At 33.0% G+C, this 25,660-nt stretch overlaps 1 protein-coding gene across 10 annotated transcripts in view; it reads left to right on the top strand.

The window, feature by feature from the left end:
- The window catches only part of LOC117109033 (protein unc-13 homolog B-like), a 101,859-nt gene that overhangs the window by 29,803 nt on the left and 46,396 nt on the right, over nucleotides 1-25,660 (top strand). For 5 of the 10 annotated variants that reach the window (XM_033251263.1, XM_033251274.1, XM_033251281.1 and 2 more), the window contains exons 2-7: nucleotides 6,255-6,307; nucleotides 9,372-9,444; nucleotides 14,968-14,994; nucleotides 19,489-19,560; nucleotides 20,202-20,421; nucleotides 22,219-22,239. In XM_033251263.1, coding sequence (XP_033107154.1) covers nucleotides 6,255-6,307; nucleotides 9,372-9,444; nucleotides 14,968-14,994; nucleotides 19,489-19,560; nucleotides 20,202-20,421; nucleotides 22,219-22,239 — 466 coding nt within the window. Of the gene's footprint in view, nucleotides 1-6,254; nucleotides 6,308-8,779; nucleotides 8,838-9,371; nucleotides 9,445-14,967; nucleotides 14,995-19,488; nucleotides 19,561-20,201; nucleotides 20,422-22,218; nucleotides 22,240-25,660 lie in introns of those variants that run through there. The other 5 variants (XM_033251312.1, XM_033251268.1, XM_033251302.1 and 2 more) reach the window with 5 other exon arrangements.

The raw sequence follows: 25,660 nt of genomic DNA on the forward strand, positions 1-25,660 counted from the left end.
TTTCTTCATTAGTGTCACTTTACATTTGCTTACGTATTATGAATTGCCATTCTGCTAACCATTTCTATAATTAATGAAAGGAGAGGCCCTCATAGAATATTTTGATTGAGGAACAAAAGCAGAATCTTGTGCAAAAAGACAGTCTGACTCATTTTTACATAGTGTCTGGTTTCCCAGTGCCGTGAGCATTTGTTATATCACTGTTAGTGTACATATTATAAATTTGCCTTTATATTAAGGCAAATATTCATGTGTATACAAAAATAACAATTCATTACAATTGTTTTTGTGCTGTTCTTTTACATTTCAATGAATATTATGTTTGGGCTTGCTGTTTCTGTAGTCATAGTTACTCATAATGTTAAGATCAGAGGCAGCGAAAATTTGCTTTCGTGGTGGTATTGAGGATATACCATACGACATGCACTGTTAGTAACATGCTCAAAATTGTCACCAATATTTATTTAGTTTCTACGAATTGCTATCGTGATTTAAACTAATTACATCACAAAAGTGAATCTCTGGTACAGAAAGTCAATGTGACTCAATTACAGCACGATAAACAACAAGCAGCTTTTGTGAAAACCGCTACAAGTAGACATGCACTTCTAATCAAGGGTAGCTTTACAATTCAGTCAATTATTCAAATGCGGTTTCCATGGACACAGACATGTACAATTCGTTTACTTAATTGTATTGTATGTTTATTGTTAAGTTAAGCTATGGATTTTTTTAAGTACATTTTCAGAGCTCATCGTTGCTTATTTTGAGTAAAGTACTTAACATCGCCAATTTAAGTCCATAAACTGTACAAATTTGACCTTGATTTTAGAAATCCTACTACTGTATATACCTTTCAGGTAGAAAAGAGTTTTAGTGCTGTTTTTATTTTGTTTAAATTATTATTTTATCACTGCTTTAAATGGACTCGGTGTTTACATCTCTTTATGTTTTCTTTAGAGGACTAACATTCCAGTGTTTGCCAATATTTATCCAGTTTTTCAAATCTATCTACGATCAATACCAGGGAGTTGTCAATGTTAATAATTTGTTTTGTCCTGTATTGTTTGTTATTTATTAAATCAACTTGAGGGTGCGCTCGCTTACCCTCTAGTGTGTGAATGTTGCAAATAGTTTTGATTTTTTTTAAATATGACCACTAAAAGAAAATAGGTTGCATGGTTTTTGAAAGCATAGTTTCTTATCATTTTTCATAATATAAGAATATTTAGAAAACACTAAAATGAGATGAAACAGCAGTAGTGTTAATTGGTGTAAGGGAATATCTCGTATTTGATGAATGTTGCTATTTTCGACCACTCATGGAATGCGGAAATAAATCATTTTGCTCAAGTAAACGACACGTGACAGTAAACCGCAGAAGTTGAATGTAGAATGTTGCTCTTTTGACATTCCATATAATACCACACGAACGGAATGCGGAAATAATAATAATAAAAATAGTGAACATTTATAATGCGCCAGTATCCATCAAAGATGCTCATGGCGCAAAACAGAAGTCGGGAGAGTTGTTAACAGTTTGTAATCTTAACTAGGAAAAAAAATTAATAATAATAACTGTATCCCTGGTGGGGGAGGCTTCAGGAGTGCCTTTGCTTGCCCAAGGCAGATATTCCTAATTAGCAACTCCTAAGACTCACGGAGGGAAGGAACGTCTCACGTTTCCATATATAGGCTGCCCCTTAAAGGGGGTCCCACACCGCTGCCCTTACAAGAGTGGCCTAAACTTAATCTATGCCTAAAAGTAGAATATTGAAAAGAAAAAAAACTTAGTGTGTAATTTAGTGTGTAATTATCGTAAGGATGAAGTGAACAAAAACGTCTTAAGCTGATTCTTATATATGCTGAGGGAAGTACTTTGTTTAATGTTATCTGGTAACAGATTCCATAAATGTGGTGCAGCGGATGCAAAAGAACGTTTTCCCCAGTTGATGTGTGCGTGATTTATAGAGCAAATTTTTGGTGTTTGATCGTAGACACTCACGCCTTGGTTTGAGCGGAATAAGTAGATTTGAGATGTAGGGTAGGGATCTTGAAAACGATTCTATCAAGTTTGGGCAGCCAATGTGATTGCTTTAAAAAGGGGGTAATATGATCTCTAGGTTTAACACATTTGATAATTCTTGCTGCAATGTTTTGTAAGCGGGAGAGTCGATTGATTTGAAAGGTCTGTACAAAAGTGAATTCCACATATCGATACGTGAAGTTACAAATGCATGAATTAAGTTTTCTGTAGCTCCTTCAGTCAGGTATTTCCTAATTCGCCCAATGTTATGAAGATAGAAAAATGAAGTATTTGAGATTCCAGAAATGTGGTCTTTGCGATTCATCTCGGCATTGAGAACTGTGCCGAGGTTGCATACTTTTTGAGAACTACCAATTTTGACATACGGAATGTCTACTTTCTTACGCTGTGCCTTGGACCCAAAGACAATGAACTCTGTTTTTGATCGTTCAATTTTAGGTAGTTTGAGACCATCCATTCGCAAATTTCTTCAATACATAATTCTAATTGATGAATTACAATGTCTGCGTCTGATTGATTGGGCTTAAAAGAAATGTAAAGTTGAGTATCATCGGCATAGGCGTGAAATTGCAGATTGTGTCTTTGAACTATACTACCCAAGGGACGACAGTAAATGGAAAAGAGGAGAGGACCAAGCACGCTTCCTTGTGGCACTCCAAACAAGAGTTGACAAGGTGCAGAATAATTTTCATTGATTTTTATGCACTGTATTCTATCTGAAATGTAAGATATAAACCACTTGTATGGTTCCGTCAAACCCAACTTCTTGGAGCCTATTAAAATGCAGTGGTCCACCGTATCAAAGGCCACAGACAAGTCCAAGAGAACAAGGGCGACAAGTTTACCTTGATCCATGGCTGTTAGTATGTCCTTTTATACCTTTAAAAGTGTAGTCTCGACACCGTGGTGGACACGATATGTGGATTCTATTCTCATCAAATATTCTCTTACTTTCTATGAATGTTAATATTCTAGTAATAACAATACCTTCAGTAATCTTAGACAAGAATGGTAGGTGAGATACTGGACAATAATTACTTAGGACATCTGAGTCGAGACTTCTTTTTTAGGAGAGGTTGAATTTGATCAGATTTTAGATATTCAGGAAATGTCCCTGACGTTAAGGACTGATTATTTATGTGTGTTAAGGGAAGGGCAATAACATCACTGCATTCCTTCAGCAAAGCAATAGGTAGCGGATCAAGATCGCAACTCTTTCTAGGAGCACACATAATAATTTTCCTGACTACATTCTCTAAAACAGGCTCAAAAATTGTCAACTTAACATCACTGTTAAGTTACACTATTTTGCTGTTAAGTTACACCAATTTGCTCCAGTAAGTGACACATGACAGTGGAAACATCCATAATATTCATTATTTACCTGCAATTAAGCTAAAATATGGAATTATGTTCACTTTGTGAGCTGAAGACTTTGATGATCTATGTTGTTACAGTTTTACACACCGGTAGGTTTTGAATCCCTGACGTTATCTGACGTAGTGTTACGTTACTGCGCCTCTAGCCTTTTAAATAAGTAATTATAATATAGATGTTTTCACTTGCTGTCTATACCACAAGCGACAGGGGGCGCGATCCCCCTACATATGCCACTCTCCCTAAGGTTGATATATCAGCATTTTCCTCTGAGCTCGTTGGCTCATTGTTGATTCATTTTTTTCTTATTGTTTTGGCTCATGGCAAATTATCTCTCTCAACATAAGTATACAGTGCTCTGTTGTAGGTCACTGATTTTTATAGTACATTTTAAATGTAGCCTAGCTAGAGAGTTTATAATGATTGATTTAAAATCTGTCAATTGGATGACTGAGTTTTCATTTTGACGTCAAAACAAGATGCTGAAATTCGAGCAAGGGAAAATTTATCGGACCCCAAAGACCTTGCCCTTGGGACAAAGGATTTAATGCATTTTCTTATCCATAAACCAATTCAAACAATGGTCAAAAATGGTCCTCCCACAAATATCTGTGTTTTCCATGTGGACTCGTTAAAATGACGATGACCAATCAGTTTAAATGATGACATGGGAAAAAGTAGACATAACAGTGTCATATACAGACTTATATTCAGTACGATACTGTATATTGTTTCAGTATATTATTTTTTTAAGCATTTATGTACATCAAATATACACATAATAATATCAGCGTTTTCCATGTGAGCTCGTGAAAATGACGTCCACCTATCAGTTAATGATGAAAATTGTCTATTTTTTTGTTGAATTTTTATTATTTATTATATATTTATTCATTCATTCATTTATGTATAATTATTTGCGGATGGGCAGCTTTGGATAACAAAATCTAACCTACCATAACCAATATTTTATAATTTGATAATCATAATACAATTGCATCGCATCTCAAGAAGATTGACTTTGATACAATGGTGTGTGGCATATTGAAGCTCATTAGATGATAAATCAATTTCATTTGCAAGACTGCTACAGTGAAATGTTTCCTACAATATAGTCTCTGTTACTTCTATCAATCTTGATCATCCCATCCTTTTGTCTTTTTACCTACCCTGCCTAAATCCTACAGCCTTTTTTAGGGGCAGCACCAACAGGAGGGCTAGCTGGGCCCAGTTAATGGGGACACCTGGCCCGACCATACTGGAGTCTGTATACTATTTGAGGGGTGAGGGATTGAGAATAATTTCCTAAACTAGAGACAATTGGCCAATTGCCATTTTGGGGTATCAGAGGCGACATTTTTTCACATCATTCCCAACTATGGTGGACTGAAATAGGTGTGCCCCATCTATTGGGGGTGGATGGATCGTCTTTCTATTTTTCCCCATTTCCTTTTCTTTCTTATCCTAATATTGCCCTCATTACAACTTCTCACATCCAAATTTCTTTTTATCCTCCCTCCCTAATCCTAATGTCGTATTATAATGTCTTCATCATAACATTTTCTATCCCATTCTAATATTTTTCTTTTTATCCCAATATCTCTTTCTTCCTCAATTCTCTTGTTCTACTCAAAATGCTCTTGTACCTTTTAATTACAATAATAATGTAGGTTGTAATATTGATTTAACTTTTAAACAAAAATTCATATTAAAATGTCTTCTTCATAACAGTTTCTTTCTCATTCTAATATTTTCCTTTTTATTCCAATATCTCTCTCATCGTAAATTCTATTCTGCTGAAATGCTCTTGTACCTTTTAATTACAAAAAGTTATGTACGATATAATATGGAAGTCTTAAACAAGACTTCCATAGGCTTTGCATCATTTAATATTTGTAATTAATTTGCATTGTAATGTATATTTTCTCTTGTATTGTGTATAATAATTATGATGATGCAAAATAAATTCAAAGTGAGAAGAATAACTGGATCGATGGAAGGCTTTAATATCCTGATTGTCTGGGTTCTAGTGTGACCTTGAGTGTCTGGTTCTAAGGTGTTTGATAATTAATATCTCAATTCATTTAAATCTCTTTATATTTAGAAAAATGATGTACATTTTAATAAAGAAACATGATGGTGCAGTGGTCAAACACAGAGCTTTGCAACACAAGTGACCTAGTTCGAATCCTGTTAGGACCAATTACCATATGTCTCCTTGTGTGTAAACCGTTACACTTGAATTACCACATCTTTCAAATAAACTTTAGAACGTTGGTTTTACATAATTGTTCCTGTGAACTCGTGGCACTTTTTTTCCGGTACCCTGCTGCTACCGCCACCAGTATATTGACCATTTCCCTTGTTTATTGTGTTATATGTTTGTGGGTTAATAAGGAGATGCTGCCTCTTCTAGCTATAATAATAATAATAATAATAATAATGACTTTATTTGAAAATGGAAAACTTGATCACAGATTAAATGTGTTTTTCACAAGGCCATTTTTAAAGTAAATATTAACAAAATTTAAATTACAAAAACAACTACAAATGGGGATTGCCTCAAACACTTTGGGAGAATGAAAAACTCCCAGAAACTAACAATCTCTTGCAAATTCATGACATTTACATATGCTACTATTCTATTATCAATTGTCGCCCTGGCCATGGTACCATGCAGCAAAGTAAAATCAAATATGTTAAGACAGCTCATTTCACCAGATCTCCCAGAAATGGCTTCTAAATTGGGATCCCCATGTGCTTATAATATAATAAAATGAAACTACAAAAGTTTAAAAAATTATTATGAATTTGTTTTTGTTTTGTATAGGCATCAGTTATGAGCGGAAGTGAAGAGTCGCAACTTATCATGGGAAATGGAGGGTGAGTTTACAGTTTCATTTTTATATCATTTGTATTCTTAATGATAGATTAATTTATACTATTTTTTTTGTCTTGTTCCAAACTAACTGTATTTTTATGTATTATGATGCTTGATAATACTTTGTATTTCAATTGTATTGTAAATGTCAACATGCAAAATTCAGTTGAATCAAATTAGAATTCTTATTCAAAACAATAATAATGATTGTTTTGATGAAAATGTCCAATCTACTTTAAGATATTGTTCGCTTTCCTCACAAACTTGCATTTTTATCTTAATGGCAAGCTTCCCGCTGGATCTAAGTTGAAATTAATTGCGAAAAGCCCTATTTTTGGATGAATTGTTATTATTGTTGTACTGTATTTATTATTATTAATATGCGATGTTCTTTTTTGTTGAATAATTTATTCTATTTCTAATGTCAAACTAAGAAGAACACTCAAAACAACTGATCTTAAAAGTATACTGCTTAATAATCCCCACGTCAATTCATGTACAATTACCATTGTTGATAGCGTACTAGGAGAGGGAATCAACTGATGTTCCAGTGATTTGCCTAAGGTACCAAAAAAAGATTGAATTAAAGCCCCATTCCTGGCAAATTTGCATTACTCTAATTATTATTATAAAACATGGAAAAATATTGGCATAAATTTTACTTTTACGCAAAAGGATAAAAAAAATAAATAGACTATTTCTCATGGCTATCTAGCCTGGCCTGTGTTGATAGGTTAATGTTTCCGGCGGCTGCTATATTTCTTTACAGACCTATCGTAAAATCAAACATAACAAATTCATCCATGTTTATTTTTTGCGTGGAACAAACAAAAAAAATCAAATTTCAGTCTTATTTTACTTTTTTTTCATGTTCGGGAATGTCTAAATTCAGTTAAACTAGCAATTACATATTATATTTATAAATCTTAAAACATATATAAAAACCAGATTTTTCTTAACAACTGAAATTTTGCCGGGAATGGGGCTTAAGACCCACGATAAGAGAAAGGAAACTTTGTAAATTTTACTAGACCATAAGTATTTTGGAAATTTATCATAGAAACTGACTAAAATCACAAATCCAGCATTATTGCTTGCTCTGTTTACCAACACTTTTCAGCTGACGCATCTAAGTTTTATGACATTGGAGTTTTATTTATGCCTTAAATTGACAAATACAATTCAATAATATGATGAGTTTTCATCGGAATTATGAGGTTTGATGCATCATTTGAAAAACCTATTTAAATTGTGTTTTGACTATAATGGATGATGCACTCAACAATATCGACTGCTTGGTAGGCTGTTGCACAGTAATCAAGTAGTTTTACATTGTACTGCAGCCTAATAATCTTGGCTACCATAAATGTTAATTATTTTTTTCATTTTCGAAAGAAATGTTATTGCTAATCTTTTTGTTATTTTTTGTTTTTTTTGTTATTTTTGTTTTTTTTAAATTTCTCTACAGTGTTATTCAAATCAAAATTTATATTTTGACTTTAGAAATACAGTCAGTCATAACAAAGTATCATCAGCGCAAGTCAATTGGCAGTTTTATTTCCAAGTTTGTAATTAGGAAAATATATAAGGGCTGGTAAAGGTTATCCTAATGTTGCCATCTTTTTTTTTTTTTTTTAAAGTTACATGCTTAGCAATGAAATAGATTGTTGGTCCAAATCATACCTAAGTGTATTTCATATGTTCAAATAACCTCAGCATTCAGAGACTAGAGCAGCAGTTGTCAGAATTGAGACTGTAGGGCTATAGTAAATCTGACAGGAGGGTCCACAGCTTTGTGAAATGAACAGGCACGTAACCTTGCAAAGCTTAAGTAACCTTGCAAAGCTTACGTGGACGACAGAGGGATCTTCTTGAAGTCCAGGTTTGAAATTCCTGGTGGTGTCCAGGGGGTGATTTGCCCTAATCAATGACACCCTGGTTGCACTTTGGTGGGAGGGGTAAAATACTTTTCTTGGTCAGTGTTTCAAATGACTTAAACTACAATATAATTATATAGATAATCACACTCTTTGTGATTGGTGAGTATATCTGATATTTGTTTGATGAGAGAAATGAAATATATGGCCCCAAAAATATCTCTATTTTGTTTCTCCCTAATGCAATATTTCCATTTATTATTTGTTAATAATTATATGCGTGCGAAAATTAAAGATTCCATAATTGAAATATGACACTATCCTCATTTATCTTCAGTTGACACTCAAAATCAACAAGCAAGCAAACAATGAAAATAAAACATTCATTCTCAATCCATAAAACAAATGTCAACTAGTTTATTGTCCTGCCATTTAGATAATTCACAAAATTTATTGGCATTTAGAATGTTATTATGTTGGATATAGTATCTGTTTCTGTGTAGTAGAGCTAACAATATCTGTTAAGGCCATTAGTATACTGTTATTATTTTTATTTGTAAAAAAAGTTGTATTTTTTTTATTTGACAATTTTTTTAGCAATCTTTATGATATAAATGTGATGCCTGACGAAAAGCCATCGAGAAGGATATCAGTGGTAATAATTGTAACTTGCATCATTTAAATCTCTTTCCCAGTAAGACAGTCACTCCCGTTTCCTCAAAATCATTCTTGACTATTCAGCTTTTTTCTTGGCACTTATTTGGCTTCTCATTTCAGCTGGCTGATATCAAATCCACAAGTTTATTAATGCGAAATTGCAATACATGTATAAAAAATCTTTCTCAGTTCACTGTGGTGGTTAAGCTCAAATTTTGGCTTGCCAGAAAATCAAAAACTTTCAGATATGACTTTGCATAATGATCACTAATTCAAATATGGTAGAAATAATAATATTTTTTATAAACATTTCTGGATAATGGTAGGTCAGCACACAATAGATGCCAATTTTTTTCTCCATTCCTATTTAAATTTACACAGCTTTCAACCATCTAATATATAGATTTTGGCACTTCATTTGCACCTAATATTTAGATCTTTTTTTGTAGTTCATGCATTCTCTAAACCTAATATTTTGATTCATAAATATTTGTTTCTCTATTTTTATTATGCTACTGTTTACACGAGACAGTCCGCGCAATGGACCCTTCTTCGGTATTGATTCAATTTCTGAAATACCGGAACCTAGCAGATCGATACAGGTGGTGAGGTTCTCTTTTTATCTTTGATGGTGTTGGCCATGTTTATTGTATGTAAAGTTGTTTAGAGGTTTGCAACATATTCAACTACTCTGCATGATCGTACTTCTGTCTGTTTTGTTGAATGTGGTATTATTATCTGACATCATGGTATGGTCTCAATTTTACGGTATCAGTGATAATAATTAATAACGATGAAGATAATATTAATATATAATAATATATAGTTAATTATTTTTATTATTTTTAATGATTTTTATTCATACCTAATAAAAAAGATTTCTTATTGGTAGTTGTGGTAAGCATAACTTTTTCCCTTCTAAAGTTCCTATATTTCACTGTGACAAGCCAAGAATAAAAATATATTTATTTAAAATCATTTTTATCTACGGTCAGCAGGTTTGCCAAACATGGCATGAACAATATTTCGCCAAAGATGTCGTAATACGGTAATAGATCAACATTTAAGTCCTTTGAACTCAACCCTATTAATTATTATAATTAAAGTTTTCGTGGAAAAGATTTGTTCTGCATGGAATGATTCGTCAAATTGGCACTGGTAGTATGTAGTATTAAAAATAATAATAATAAATTAGACTTATTAGCATACACTATTTCACAGTCCCAAAGTGTATTAACAGAAATGCTATATATCTAGCATACTGTAGATTATAGTTATGAGACCCTTGACCTACTGTAGGCCTTTAATAGCTATGTCAGATTAGCTTGACTCAGTTTAGTTGTCTAATTTTGTTGTCTAAATTTGTTGTCTAAACCAGCCAGGGATGGCTTACATTTGGCATGCAAGCGCTCTCAACTAAACCCAGACAAGGTACCCAAGTTGGCCCATCATTGACCCATGGGTTGACCTTAGATTGGCATATTATACCTTCTCATGGTAGCCGCTGATTAAAGCCAATATCAGCTATGCAGATAATGTTAAAGCTAGATGATTTCCACTGGCTGAGTTAAGTCAACCCTAGTTAAAGGCTTGTAGTGTGGACATCTCAATGCTAGGCATGAGGCTCATTCCAGATATGAGACTCAAACCATGGCAGTGGCATCATTTGGCGGGGGAGCACTTCCTTTCAAAAATTACTTGCGCCCTTCTAGATGCCCCCTAAAAATCATGGTCATGTTAAAAAGCACCTAAAATCACCCTATATTGCTAGTTAGCGCCCCTCAACTGATCATCGAGCCCCCACTTCACCTTCGTGCCCCCATTAGCACCCCATTTCAAGACTCCTAGATACGCCACTGAAACCAAGAGTGAGACTCCCAATTCATGCAATGTCACAGTCAATGCCATAGCCAGGATTTGCAAACAGTGCGGCACAATATCAGGGTGGACCCACTTTACAGGTAAATTCTAACAATGTGGACCCATTTTCTAAAAAGGTTACCCATTTTATGCAAAGATATGAAAAATCTGGACCCATTTTTCTTAAAATTTTACCAATTTTATGCTTAATATGAGAAATCTGGACCCATTTTTCAAAAAGTGAACCCATTTTATGCATAAACTTGCAAAATGTTGACCCTTTTTAAAAATGTGGACCCATTCTTTGTGGACCTACAGGTATAAGAAAAATTGTGTGGGACTCCCAACAGTCACAATAAAGCCCCTTTCAAACAAAAAATGCCACAATTATACCGTAGTCACGCCGGCGCTATTGCCGGTATAGACCCTTTCAAACAATTAGTAAATTTCGGTATTAATACCGTATCCTGTCTGAAAGGGGTCCCACGCGAAAGGAGTATTTTGCGTTTGAGAACAAAGAGGGCGCAATTTTATATTGGCAACCCAGTGTGCAGCAAAAATGTTTCGCACTTTGACCTCTAATTTGTTATGCTTCAATGTGTAAGATGGCAATGAACCGCTACGTAATTAATGCGGTATTTTGACTAGGTCCCGAGGAGGTCTAACCTAAGCCGGCATTTAGGAGTATTTACCCTCTCCCATAGAATGCCAGCGTTCGCGAAAAACGGTAAAATTTATATTTTGACAATAAGAAGTATCCAATGTAGACTAGATTATACCAAATGATAAAATGTAAAATAGAAATATTTTTAAAAATAAACTACTAAATCACATTTGTCAGTACTCATGGTGATTTTTATCAATTTATTAATTTTATTAACTCATCATTTTTAAACATACTGTATCTTTATTAAGATACTTGACTGTTAGTGATCTAACAAAGTATTTTACTATATGAGTATACTGATATTATATTGTGTTACTTATTTTTTTATAATGTATTTAGAAGAATGTTATTAGCTGTGTAACACAATGTATTTCGTTATTTTCTGTCTCATATTATGTGTATCAATTTGTACATTAATTTTGCATGTGTATGTTGTGTGAGTATAGCATACACATGTATAGTTGTATGTGTATGTCTTAATGTATAACATTTCGTCAACAGATTTTCTATTAAAGCATTTCCCCCCCAGGTTTAAATATAGTGATACATGACAGCTAATTTTAGGGGGAAACCACCTAGAGGTTTAGTATAAGTTAAATTTATTTTGAGCCGCTGTGAGCACAGTCTGAAATATCACTTAAATCTAGACATGGTTGTTTTATTGATGCTTAACAAAATGACAACCAATGTTGGCAATGTAAAATTTGGTGTACATTAAGAAAATCATGTAAATTTTTCATGAATTCTAGTATTTAGGGTAGAATTACTGTCGGCAAGATTAAGTATAAGGTTGAGCAGACGATAACTGCAAATTACCATTCAAACAACGTTCTTAATTTTGTAATTCTAGTCAAGCGACATAAATTGACCTTCTAACTTAAGTTGAATATATAAGAAATGAAAAATCGCAACACTTTTAAGACTAACTTTAAAATGTATTGCTCTATAGCTTTTGTGCAAAGATTGTCATTTCTTTAGATTAATTATTTTTTTTCATTTTGAAGATCAATGGAAAGATTTGATATGGCATTACTTTTAGTCAGAATGATACTGTAAAGCATACAGTAATGATTGAATTAATATCACCAAATAGCACATACCAGCAATGATGACAACTGACATACTGGAAAAAAAAAAAAAACAATAATCTCCTACTTCCGTTGAGGTTTGTCGTATCCCTGATGTGATATATGCAATTACGTTTGGAATTAAATGGTTTTGATAAATAAATAGCAACTACTCACCCAGTTTACACAGCAAATCTATCCCATCAATGCATTAATTATATAATTAGTGAAGCAAAATTAATGTCATTTTATCTGAAGAGCATTCACATTGATATGAGGATGTGTAATCACCATTTTTTAAAGTAGCAATATTGCCATTCCTGTAGGTTTTTTTTTAAAGTATGTCAGGGCATTTATCTGGATTAGGAACAGTTTTTTTTTTTAATAAAGCCTTACAGTTGTTTTATCAAGTTCATTTCATTTATTAGTGTTCTCCAATTTCAAAGTTTGATCTCTTAAAACGAAGAATTTAAGATTAGAAATGCTGAATCCTAATTTCTTCAGATTGTATCAGTGTATTGTTGTAATGAGATTGTGCTTTCACTGCATAGTTAAAGGTGCATTGCAATGAGTTTAGGTTTAAAGCTGTTTTATGTTAGACACTTTGGCTGTGTTTATACTACACACTAAATACGAACACGGATTCACGTCCTTGAATGTGTTTACGCTAGCCGAGACGATCCTCCAAACGTCGGCGTTTATACAACACACCATTACAAGGGCTAACACGCCAAAGTACTTGCAAAGTATCATATAGCGCAATGTGTTCTGGGATACAGGGTCAGATCGTACTTCCGCTCAATTCGCGCGGTTTGTTTTGAAGGAGTGGATAGTTTACTGTTGTTAATCGATTGTCTTTTATATTCCGATATTATTTTTTCTCGTAATACAATTTTGTTTTTACTTCACTGGTTATTTTATTTAACGTTCCCCAAAAATCTTATCCATCTCCTCGAAGTACACCCACTCTGAAGGGGGGTTTCCGGACTTGTTGTTAGCGTTTGCTGCAGTGTATTGTCTCCGTAGATTCTTGCATTTGTTTATAATCTGCTTGCTTGTGAAATCATAGCCACATTCCTTTAATTTTTTGGCTATTTCTGCGTATATGGACGCATTTCGCCGAGTTCCATCTAGCCCCTGTTGGATGTTCTCCTCCCCCCAAATATTTATTAAGGCACGGGTCGCACCTCAGTGTATTGTTGTAATGAGATTGTGCTTTCACTGCATAGTTAAAGGTGCATTGCAATGAGTTTAGGTTTAAAGCTGTTTTATGTTAGACACTTTGATGCTATGGTAATTAAGTTTTAAGTAGTTGTTACTTAATTTCAGGTAAAGGACAGATCTTCTTTCATCTGGCAAATAATGATTGCAAACAAATGCAGGAGGTTTTCTATTACATCATCCATTAGATTCAGTACTCAAATACAGAACTTTCCAAAGTCAAGCAGCATTGTATCAATACTGCAGTGTCTGATAAAATAATAAGAAAGTATGTGTAGACACCTTCTCCCCCCCTCCCCACTCAGTTGCTTGAGCTCAGTAGCTTGAGCTAGCTACAATCAGGAGATTTTCTCAAGGTGCATGAATGCATGTGGCACAGTATTTAAGACTTAAGCTTCTAAACTGTAAATACTGGGTTCATGCTTCCAGGTTGGTTCTTTTTGCTTGGCTACATATATCTGCTCTGTGATATTTAGCAGTTTAGGACCAATGCAATGAATTGATTCTTTTTATATTTTTTACATGTTTATACAATATGGTTGATAATGATACACTTTCTGAATTTCTTCAACATTGGTTTTTAGTTATGTTAGGGGTTTTTCACAATTATCAAAATTTTCACAAGCGTAAAAACAGTACTCTTTTTCAGTACCCCTCCCTCTGCTCTGAAAGTGTACAAAAAAGTATTGATTTTGCAAAAACATTCTTCATTTTTTTGTGAAGTCAACTAAAATTAATGTACCTGGGTACTTGAAAATTGATATTATTATTCATTGTTACATTATATTTTTACCATTATTTTACATAATGCATGTTATTTTGAATCAACATTTTTATGCATATATAAAAGTGTACAAATTTTAAACCTCCTCCCCCTAGCATAGTGTTTGTAATTGTGAAAATGTTGAAAGACCTCTAAATATTAATGTTGATTGATGGAAATTTGTGGGTGCTTCTTTCAATTATTTTTTTCCACCTTGCTAGAATCTAGAGTTAATTTTCTTAATCGATGGCATACTTCTGGTGACTTTAAGGCTTATTAGATATAATAGAAATTTTATATAAATATAATTATATGTAAAAAAATATCAGCTCTAAACCATCTTGCAATAATTATTATATTGAAAAAATATATAGCACTTTCAGTCATAAATAAAGTAAAAGAATTCAAGCTTTGGCAAATCATTCGCCGTTGAAAAAGGCCAACAAAGATAACTTATATTTGATGATAATGTTGAATGTTTAGAGTGTATTTGCATAATTGTTTGATTGATTGTTAACATTATTTCTAATTCTTTGCTATGATTCATCAGGAGAAGGGGTTGAAACCATTATGTTTGGTATGTAACTTTAATCATTTGCATCAAATTATGTATTCTGCTTCATTTTACTCGCATTTGGTTCTCGTTGGTTAGCATGCAAAGTTGTAGCCCTTTTTTTAGATCATGTATTTTATGAATTTTGTACATGCTTTACGTAGTATGCTGTATTCTTACGTACAGTGTAATTTCTGTATGATTTTTGTTGAGCTGAACAGCTTACTGTGTTCTTCCCATCAATGCTATTTGTATACTACTTAAAATCTTTTTTTAGCTATCCTTAAATATGTAAAACTCATGTATTCTTAATTGGTAAAATAAGATGATATTTCTTTTTTCCTATTATTTTTCTCTCATGAGGGTTGTTAATACTTTGTAGTCATTTACTATGGTATTTGGTTATAATGATTGCAGTGTGAAAAAAATGTCTTCATGGGTGTTCTTTTTTTTTGTATTCCGTCATTCCACGTATTAATTTTTTCACTATATTTCACCAACAACATATGATAATGACGGCAAAAACTTTCTTTGAAAAAACCAAATGTGGCCTATTTAAGATGGAGTGCCCAGTAATTGTTTTATAGGCGCCGTTGCTTTGGCCTCTATTTTAATTGCCATCCTATCCTGTAGCTGCTGCCCTAGTCATAGTGGCTTGCCCTCTACTTAGACATCCAGCCTATCGACTGCCTTGGCAAGGGCCATGTGATTCAGCTGCTGCCCCGTAGCCTGTAGGAACCACACTCCGACTGCTCTGAAGCCTCAAGGGTGGTATGAAATGTTCCGATAATCCTATCATAATAACTTGTCGTCCCTTAGACGCTACCTTAATTTCATTACCCACTAATGTGATTATATTCTGGCAAGTACTATAACATTGGAATTGAAAATAGTAATTTATAAAAATTAAATTAACTATATAATATAACTTATTGTTGTGTTGGTGATGCTGGTAAAGTGATTAAGATGCCCAACCTTCAATCTTAGAGGCCCTGGTTCAAATCCTTCAAATTTGAGGATTTTCTTTGTAGGTTCTAGGTGCAAGCTTATCGACTTTAAAAAGGAACACAAAAATGGGTCAAGTTTTGGGGATGGGCTTGCTTTCTGAGATTATAAAATTCAAAAAGTATTAGGCCTACAGATAGATCCAGCTTGGATCTAACAAATCCAGACAATTACAGTATAAAATGCTGCATTTCTTAGTCTCATGACACTGCATATTCTGTGATTATTAGCTGAATAACTTATTGTAATGTTTACTCTAATGCATAAATTGATGAATGTTGAAAAAATAAAATATTAGGCTATCCATGTTGATCTAAAAATAACATTTATTTTGATGTGTTTGCTTTTTTTCTAGTAAGTTATTAGCTTTTATTAAAAAAAAAAAAAACTTAAAATAATGCAATGTTTCCCTTGTCAATTTATAAATGCGTAAATAATATATTCCTAGACTTTAAGACTTCTAATTTGGTGGTAATAATGAGAAAACCATAAATCAATGAAATTAAGTGGTTTTTTTTTATCTTCCTCTCATTGGCAGCTAATAATTTGTTTATATCCTTGAATTAAGGAATCATTTTAATTTAATTTAAATTGCTTTCGTGGACAGTGTATTTTTAACATTTATATATGATAGTAAGATTTTAATTGGAATAATTTTTGCAATAAAATTATATATCAAATTATTAATAAATATTGTTTAATTACAAAAACAATCATTTACAAATGTAAATGAATATTTTAAGATATTTAAAGAAAATTAAATTAATAAGAATTTTTAGTTTGGTGAAATTGCAACTTTACTAAAAAAATAAATAGTAAATGTAATGAAGTCAATAATATAAAATAAATATTCAATGGAGAATAAAATGAAATTAATCGAACATTAATAAGGTAAAATGAATAAATGTATTTGAATGTATGTCTATTGTAGTTGAACCTTGTTCTAATTAGCCACAAAGAATTAAATATTCCTTGAGTATAAGCCCATGTCCATTATAAGCCCAACCCCTACTTTACACTCAATTTTACGTACCTTTTTTTCTTGGGCAAAAGGCTAAGGTATGACCTGAATGAGTCTTAGCTTTAAAAAATCAAATATTGGCTTTTAATTATTTATATTATAATTTTTCATAATTCCCTTTTAATTCTTTCCTGTCTGCAGAAAATTCATGTCTATAAGAACTGTCTCTTATACACATCTAGATGTGTATAAGAGACAGCATATATGCTGTTGCACTACCACTGAAATAATGCTCTCCATGGTTTTGAATATGACAGCCGTAGGAGTGTGATTGAGTTGGATGCTTTCAACCACAAATGTTTTCGATTCAATTAAGTGTTACTTCACATTGATATTATTTCCAATGGAATCTTAGCCTAGCAGGTTAAAGGCTATATGCTGCTGTTTAATGCCTTCTTTAAAAGGATAATTCAAAATTTCATAAATTATTGACTTCCCTTGGGAGAAAATTGTGACACTTACTATCACTTGCACAAAATGAATTTGAAATTCTGAACATCAAAAGACTTTAACAGGTTAATTACAATGAAATCATTAGGGTGAAAAAAGCGAAACTTATTGCAAACACTAATCAACACTAACATATTAACAAGATTATAAATCATATCACAACTCTTCCAAATTGAATGTCAGTGCCCTGTAGACTATAAGTTTGTAGGTTGAACCCTTCATCACAATTTCTCCAAGCAGAACCTTTTACCATCGGTTATCTTTTTCTTTCTTTCAACTATCATCTTTAGTTTGTCCTGTCAATCAACTTTTTGAGTATACCAACTGGTCTTTTGACTTGCAGCTTTTGTCTTTTTTTTTTTTTTTTTTTTGAGACATATTTCATATAACCATATCAATTTGATTGATTAATTTCAATAATAATCCTTCATGTCCTAAATATATCCATCACACCGTAAAGATGTAAATACAATTCTGTGCATTTTGTTTTCTCTGGGAATTACATTACATTTAACATTACATTACATTATGACAAACACTGCAAACTGAACCACGTTCATATTGTCAGAAAATATATAATATATGCGCAACTATTATTGACTTTGGTAAAATAAAACTTTGGTTGTGACAATTCATAAATCCATCCCATCCCATCCTCCCCTTCTTTTAATTTCCATGTAACACTTTCCACATGGCAGGGATAGATCCAGAGGAAAGGGCATGGGACATTTTTGTATTAGTAGATATTGAAAAATGTGTGGTCCTGCATCCAAAATCTGTTCCGGTTGCGCTTGTGCAGTAGTTGTCTAAAGGCCAACTTAGACAGCGTTGTACGACGCAGCCCAACGCGATTTGTTGTCGCATCGGGTCTGTGTGAGTTAAATGCTGACGGGATGGTGTGCGTCAGGGGCAGTCGCGTCGTAGAATATTAAACATGTTTAATATTTCTCAGGATGGCTTAAAACTGTCCCCGACGATAAATCGGGTCGGGCTGCGTCGGCCGACGCTGTTTGAGTTGGCCTTAATATTCATACGTTCAGTTTCAGATGCATTACATGGTTGGTATATTATTATTGTTGTCTTTGTAGTTGTTATGTCACTCTTTTTGTCATCTCACCACACTTTATCTCAAACACATTATTTTTTTAAAATCCAGCTTTATTGCTTATAATTTCTATGTAAGCAGTATGTTATTTTACTTTATACATTTATATGCTTGAGGCTAAGCTCATACGATGCGATTGGCGTGAATAACGCAGCGTGAACATTAGTGCCTGGTTTTAGCTTGGTATGAAACTGCCCCACAAAAGTACCACCTCGGACTTGAGTCACTGAGCTTATGTTTGAACATGGCCACAAGCATATTTGCATTTTTTTTTTACTGTAGAGAATTAAATTGGTATTTCCTAGTCTTGAATGTCATAATTGCATACACACTTTAACCTGCTATCAACAGCAATGTTGAGACAGTAAACATTACATCTGTTGATACTAGTAAACATTGCATCACAGCTTCTAATAGCTTAAACAGCTCAGGATGCTGATATGTTAAACCTTCATAGATGGATGAATGTGGGCTTACTATAATCATCCTTCTATTCAAGGGTGCAGATCTGTTTTGAAAGGTGGGGGGGTGGGGACAGTTGTAGTGAGTCCACACCCACCTCCACCCCACCAAAATTTGAGGAACATTTATGAAGTTTATTTCAACAATATTCAGGCATCCTCTTGATCTTTGTCTAAAAGTGGGGGACCAACCCTTAAAAATTTGTGGGGAAAGTGTCCCCCATTATCTGCACCCATGCTTCTGTGGAATTGTAATCATCCAGAAATCTTCAACCTGTGATTCGCTGTTGCTTTTTTTTTTTTGGCAAATTGCCAAGTAATACCACATGGAAAAACCACTAATATTATTGGTTTAATGTACATAAGATATTCTATTTGAATTCAAAATTTTCAAATTTATGAAAGTAGGTTAGGTTTCCAATATTTTTTATGCCTGGTTTAATGAGATTCTTTCCGTATTTTTATCATTTTTATAGTCCCTTGTGCGGAATCCAAGGCCAAAGACGTCACCTCTGGTAACAAGACCTTCACTGAATGATAATGAATTAGTAGGTCGTCTTTTCTGTATACCAACAGCATTGCAATTTTCAAAATGTAAAGGCTCCCGATATATTTGATTAAAGCAGCAAGTATAATAAACAAGATTGTGCCGAATAAGTAATAGCAAATGAAGCCGAACTAATCCAAGCACTCATTCCTTTAGCGTCCCTAATGACTCGGTGTGATCCTTTCTACTTACGTGGCAATTACTGTACACAGGTGCACGTACTCTTGAATGCAAAAAGTACAGTATGTATGCAGATGATTTTGATTTCATAACTGTTAAGCTATGTCCTATCAGTGAGTTATCGACTTGCGAAGCTCAGAAGACAAATCGCTGTTTTTCTTCGGCTTGACCCAGTTAATTAGAATGCTACTCTGATGTCTCAATGAAGACAGTCTGAAATACACACAATTGAGATAATGAAATGAAAATGCAATGACCTTTACAATTGACTAATGTGTCATACAATTTTCCAAATATATAACTTTGAACATTATCGATTATTAATTATTGATATTTTTTATTGTTGTTATACCTATTACTATATATTTTGGCACTTTATTTATCCCTCTTGATTGATTGATTGACTGATTAATTAATATTATAATTTTTCATAATTCCCTTTTAATTCTTTCCTGTCTGCAGAAAATTCATGTCTATAAGAAGACATTGCAAGCTCTTATCTACCCCATCTCCAGTACAACACCTCATAATTTTGAGGTTTGGACAGCGACCGCTCCCACCATGTGCTACGAATGTGAAGGGGTATTGTGGGGGATTGCAAGGCAAGGTGTACGCTGCACTGAGTGCGGTGTCAAGTGTCATGAGAAATGTAAAGACCTTTTGAATGCTGACTGTCTTCAGCGTAAGTAACAGATTACGTTTACAGAATTTTTAGCTTCGGAGAGTCTTTAGTAAAATCCTTGAAACATACTTTGTTCATTTGAGACCATCCATTAGTTTTATGTAGGCAACCTAAATCCTAACAGAGCAGTTTGAAAATGTTTGGAAATATTTCAAATGTGATTAGTTTCTTTGGTATGAGCCAAGTGCAAAAATACTCACACCATAATTTCAGAGTTTTGGAATGGAAATACTAAACTGTTTGTGATTCTAATAACAATTCTGAAAGTGTTGAACAAAGTATGAAATATTGCACTGTATTAGAGTCAACTTGCTAGCTAGACCTACACCAGGCTACGGTACCTATAGGTCTTCTTTATAAAGCCTAGAAACTGTCATCGAGGCACTCCTACAGTAGGTCATAATGCTACTTTTTTTCCTGTGTATAAACTATAAAGCCTACACTGAACTAGTACTCAATTTGGTGTTGAAAGTTGTGGGTATATACTGGTACAATCAAACTTCACATGCTGATGCCATCATTATGCTGAATCTGCATTTCCTTCCATCATCATCATCACGATCATTATCATCATCATCACGATCATTATCATCATCGTCATCATGACGATGCTTGGTAAAGCTGACATTGGACACCATTGCATCATGATGTATTCATTTTTGATTAACTGATTGATTCTTGTCATTTAGTCTTGTCCCGATATGCTAGAGGTTTTTAAGTAATTAATTTAAATATAGAATACTTGCATTCATGTTTATATTGGTGATGCTTCTCAGTGACAAGTTATGTTTCAGCTCCTTTTTTCTTAGTTTTATCAGTGTAATTCTAGTTAAAGTGTTTTTGTCATAAGTATACAAGGAATCATGAGTTCCAATTGTGCAAGTTATTCCTTACTGGAATAATACCTCCTTTATGAATGGGAAAGAAATATATTAGTATTTAAGTTTGTTTGTATACTCTTAGTAATTAATTATATAGCTTTATTTTTCATTTATATTTTTCTGTAAATATATTTAGTGATAGAAACTATTTTTGAATTGAATATACCCACCATAGTTGACTGATTATTAGCTGTTTGTAACTACAGTTTCAGGTTATATTGTTTATCTGTTTGTTCTTTTTTTCCACTTGCACACTGTGTTTTACACTTATTATAGGTGATTGTTCCTTTCTGAGCATTGCATACTTTTTTTTTTGCATGTATACTACATTGCTTTGGAAGTGGGGGGGGGGTTGATTTTAGTGGTGGTGGTATTGTTTGATTCCATCACTTAAGAGCTGATAAAGGCCCTGAGATGATGTTGAAAGTAAAGAAAACAAAACAAAACACAAAACTTTATCCTATTTTTAGCAAGACAAAGTTAGATAAAATGCCCATATTATTATTTATTATATGTTTACAGTATTATTGTTGTTATAGTTCATACTAAAATTTATATAAATTTCTCACTTTAAACATATAGCTGAAGATATCCAAGTTTCAAGGAGTCCGTATTTTTGTTGTTGAGTTGGGGAGGAGTACAGGATTTTTTGTATTGTTTTTTTGCATAGTGCTTTGGTGATACTGTATTCTAATTTTTGGGGGTTTTTTTTTTTATATAAAGACATTATTTCATCCAAACATCATCATCTCTATTATTACATTAAAAATAGTGAAAAACATACCTTTGTTCAGTCAATTTTGTATAATTATATAAAGATCAAACTGTGTGTGTTTCTCTTAGATCCAACTTGTGTGATTATCATATGATTATCGTATGCCAAGTAACCCTTTTTGTCTGTGTATTCCAATTTCAGTCTCCATGTCTAAAACAAGCAGTAAGTTTGTTATATCTGTATTCTTTACATTAAAAAAAAAAATCATTATTCTTTATTGCATTTATACTCCTTTACAATTGCACTCTTTGAGGTGAAACTGCTGGTCTTCCTTATTTTTACTTATTTTTTTCCTTCTTTTTCTTTCACAATGCCTTGTGTGATATAGTAGTTTTCATGTGTTTCTCATCACATTTTTTTCTCTTCACATCTGTTGTCAATTCAGTGTGTTTGCATGTCAATATGCAAATTCATATGCAAATTCAGTGACAAGTACAATGATATATTCAAATGAACTGAAATGATTTATTTACAAGATTATTTTTTAAAGTAGGTTAAAGCTAATAACACACAATGTCTCTGAACTGCTAAGTAATGATGTCCCTTTTGAAATCAGACACTACATCAAACACTTAATTGAACGCTTCCTTCCAAACACATTTAATTCATGCATCACATGACCTAAGTACATTAAAATTTTAAAATAAGTACAAAGTAAATTTAAAGTGTCATTTCAAGGTGTTAAGTGCTGTGATACCCAAATGGATAAAGTGCGCTATTAAGCTCTCATTATTTTAAAAATCCATTGGAAACAGAGTGAATGTTTATGGAAACAAGTTTGAAAATTTAAAAAAAAATAGAGAACAGAGACAATTATCATTAAAGCAAAATATGTTGAAATATGGACAAAAAAATTGAAACATAGAAAACAATAGAGGTAAACTTAGTCACAAAATGATATGTAACAAAGTGAAGGCTACACAGACACAAAATAGAGAATAACAGAAATACACTGGAAAATGAAATGGACACAAATTGAGAATTTAACAGACACTGAATAGCATAACATGGACAGAAAATAGAGCATAACATGGAACAGAGAATACCATTGACAAAAATGGAAAATAACAAATATAGAATGGATGTTCACAAAAAATATAGAATAACAGACATGAACTTGAGGATATCTTAGATTTATAGATAGACACAAAATTATTAATGATATAATTAATAGCAGACACAGACTTGAGAAAACATGGACACAAAATATAGTGTAGCAGACACGGAATTGAACAAACATGGACACAAAATGGAGTATTGCTATTTATTATGACAATATCCAGACACACCTTATCCCTGAATAAACAATGTAAGTAGAAAAAGTAATTAGTCAACGTGTGTGTGTTACTACAGCATTTCAATGCATGACAAACAAGTAGCTGGCTATGTCAAGTTGCCAGATACATATTGATTGCCCCCCAATTATTTCCATTAGATTAAGCTTATGAAAATTAGAAAGTGTCGGTACAACAATGAGACCAAGTATATCCAGTCATAAAGTAATTAGCGCATATTTTGTTATCATTATCATTACCATCTTTAATATATTTTCATCATTTTCATGAGGTTCACTACCACATGATTGTTATTATAATCAGCTTTATCACCAGAAGAACCATAATCATAATCAGTATCATCATCATCACCTACATTGTTATCATCATCATCATCATCATCATCATCATCATCATCGTCTTCTTCATCATCATCATCATCTATGTTGTCATCATCGGCTTCATCATTGCTATCATCATTATTGCCATGATCATCGTCATCATCATTATTGTTACCATTACTATCATTATCACTATTGTCATCTTCATCATTACCATCATTATCATCATCATCACCACCATGGTGACTGTCAACATAATCGCTATGTCATCAACACCTTTCACAACTATCAACATCATCACCATCTTCAGTACACTATAGCCATGATTACCACCATTATGGCTATAATTAGGTTACTAAAATCAAACAAATTTATATTACAATCACCATATAACTGTCATTGTGACCAGGGGCCGATTATTTTCGGAAGCCTAGGAAATAGAAAATTTTTGCGGACATTCCCCCGACAAGTGTTGTCTCGATCGGCCCCACTTTTGGACCCCCCTTTCGGACATCTCTCTGGATCTGCCACTGGTCACCACCATCATCATCATACTCAACATCCCAACTATCAACATCCCAACCGTCATCATCACCATAATTCATTGCCACCAATTATCAACACCAAACTCACCTCATCACCTACACCATAACCATGATCACACTACCATTCCGATTATGATCACAATCACTACAGTCAACATTATCATAATTAACACCATTACAATCACCACACAACTATCATCATCATCGTTTTTACTATTTAAAATCACTAATATAGTTATCAATGTACAGAAGCCAATACACTTCAAGTAATATTGATTTTCCAATCTCCTTGCATCATCATTACCATCACCACCTGGCAACAGCTAACAATCTTTTCTTTCTGTATTTTTAGAAATTACTTTCGGCATTTATTTATCATCTCTCTATTTATAGTTATTTTTCACTTTATCTTTTCAATTCTTTTTCATATTTATATTTTGCAACCTTTTCTTTTACTCATTTTTTTATTTTTCATTATTAGTACGCATCTACCCATTCAAACAACCTTTCCAGTAATTTTCTTCCTGTCAAAATGAGCAAAAGTCACTAGTTTCCATAGAAATGGATCAGTGGTTGATTTGTCGCCTCCACCCCCCCCCCCCCCAACTATTTTGTTATTTAGAGGGAGAAGGGTCTGACGAAATCCTTTAGCATTTTGGAAAATTCAATAAATATGTCTCAAGAATGGAAAATTCTAATACCTCATAGTGAAGAATATATGCATGTATTTCACTTTCACCTCAGGGCTCTAGTCTGTTATTACTCTACAAAAATCAGAATTTTATTGACATGAATGTTATTGCTATGATAAATATAAACTGATTTCTTGATGTTATTCAGTTCAAAATATATCTTGCAAAGAATTATTCAAATAAGAGAGGGGTCCTTGTAACTTAACAGCAAAAAATATCAAAGAATAAGCAAATAAAAATAGATAAATACTATTATAGTGTACCTACTTCTTAATGGGTTACTGAAGTTTGCTTCCAAAAAATATTTGGCATTTTAATTTTTAAATCATTCTTAATTTCGAAAGAGGATAAAAATTGATTTTTATTGAAATACCATCTGTCATAAAATCTTAAAAACCTTCAACAATTTAAACATCAAATATCCATTTCAACAAATCGAATATGTTATCATCTTTGAATGAGATACAGAAATTTATGATTTTTTATAGATTTACAGACCATTAACTAGGAAGGATCTGTAATAGACCAATTCGGCGATCAATGTCACTTGATCTAACTGGGGTAAACAAATCTGCAAGGTTCAATGTACCTACGAATTGCTTCTGCGAAGGAACATGTTAAATAATACTATTTTGAGCGACAGTAAACTATTCCAAATCGCTTTGAAATTTAATTTGGGAATATTGTCAGAATGGTTTGCTAATGCTTAAAAAGACACTTACCCTAAATAT

This window comes from Anneissia japonica, unplaced genomic scaffold, assembly GCF_011630105.1.
Source record: "Anneissia japonica isolate Jap-2015-1 unplaced genomic scaffold, ASM1163010v1 scaffold26_len2425191_cov177, whole genome shotgun sequence".
Classification (NCBI taxonomy): Eukaryota; Metazoa; Echinodermata; class Crinoidea; order Comatulida; family Comatulidae; genus Anneissia; species Anneissia japonica.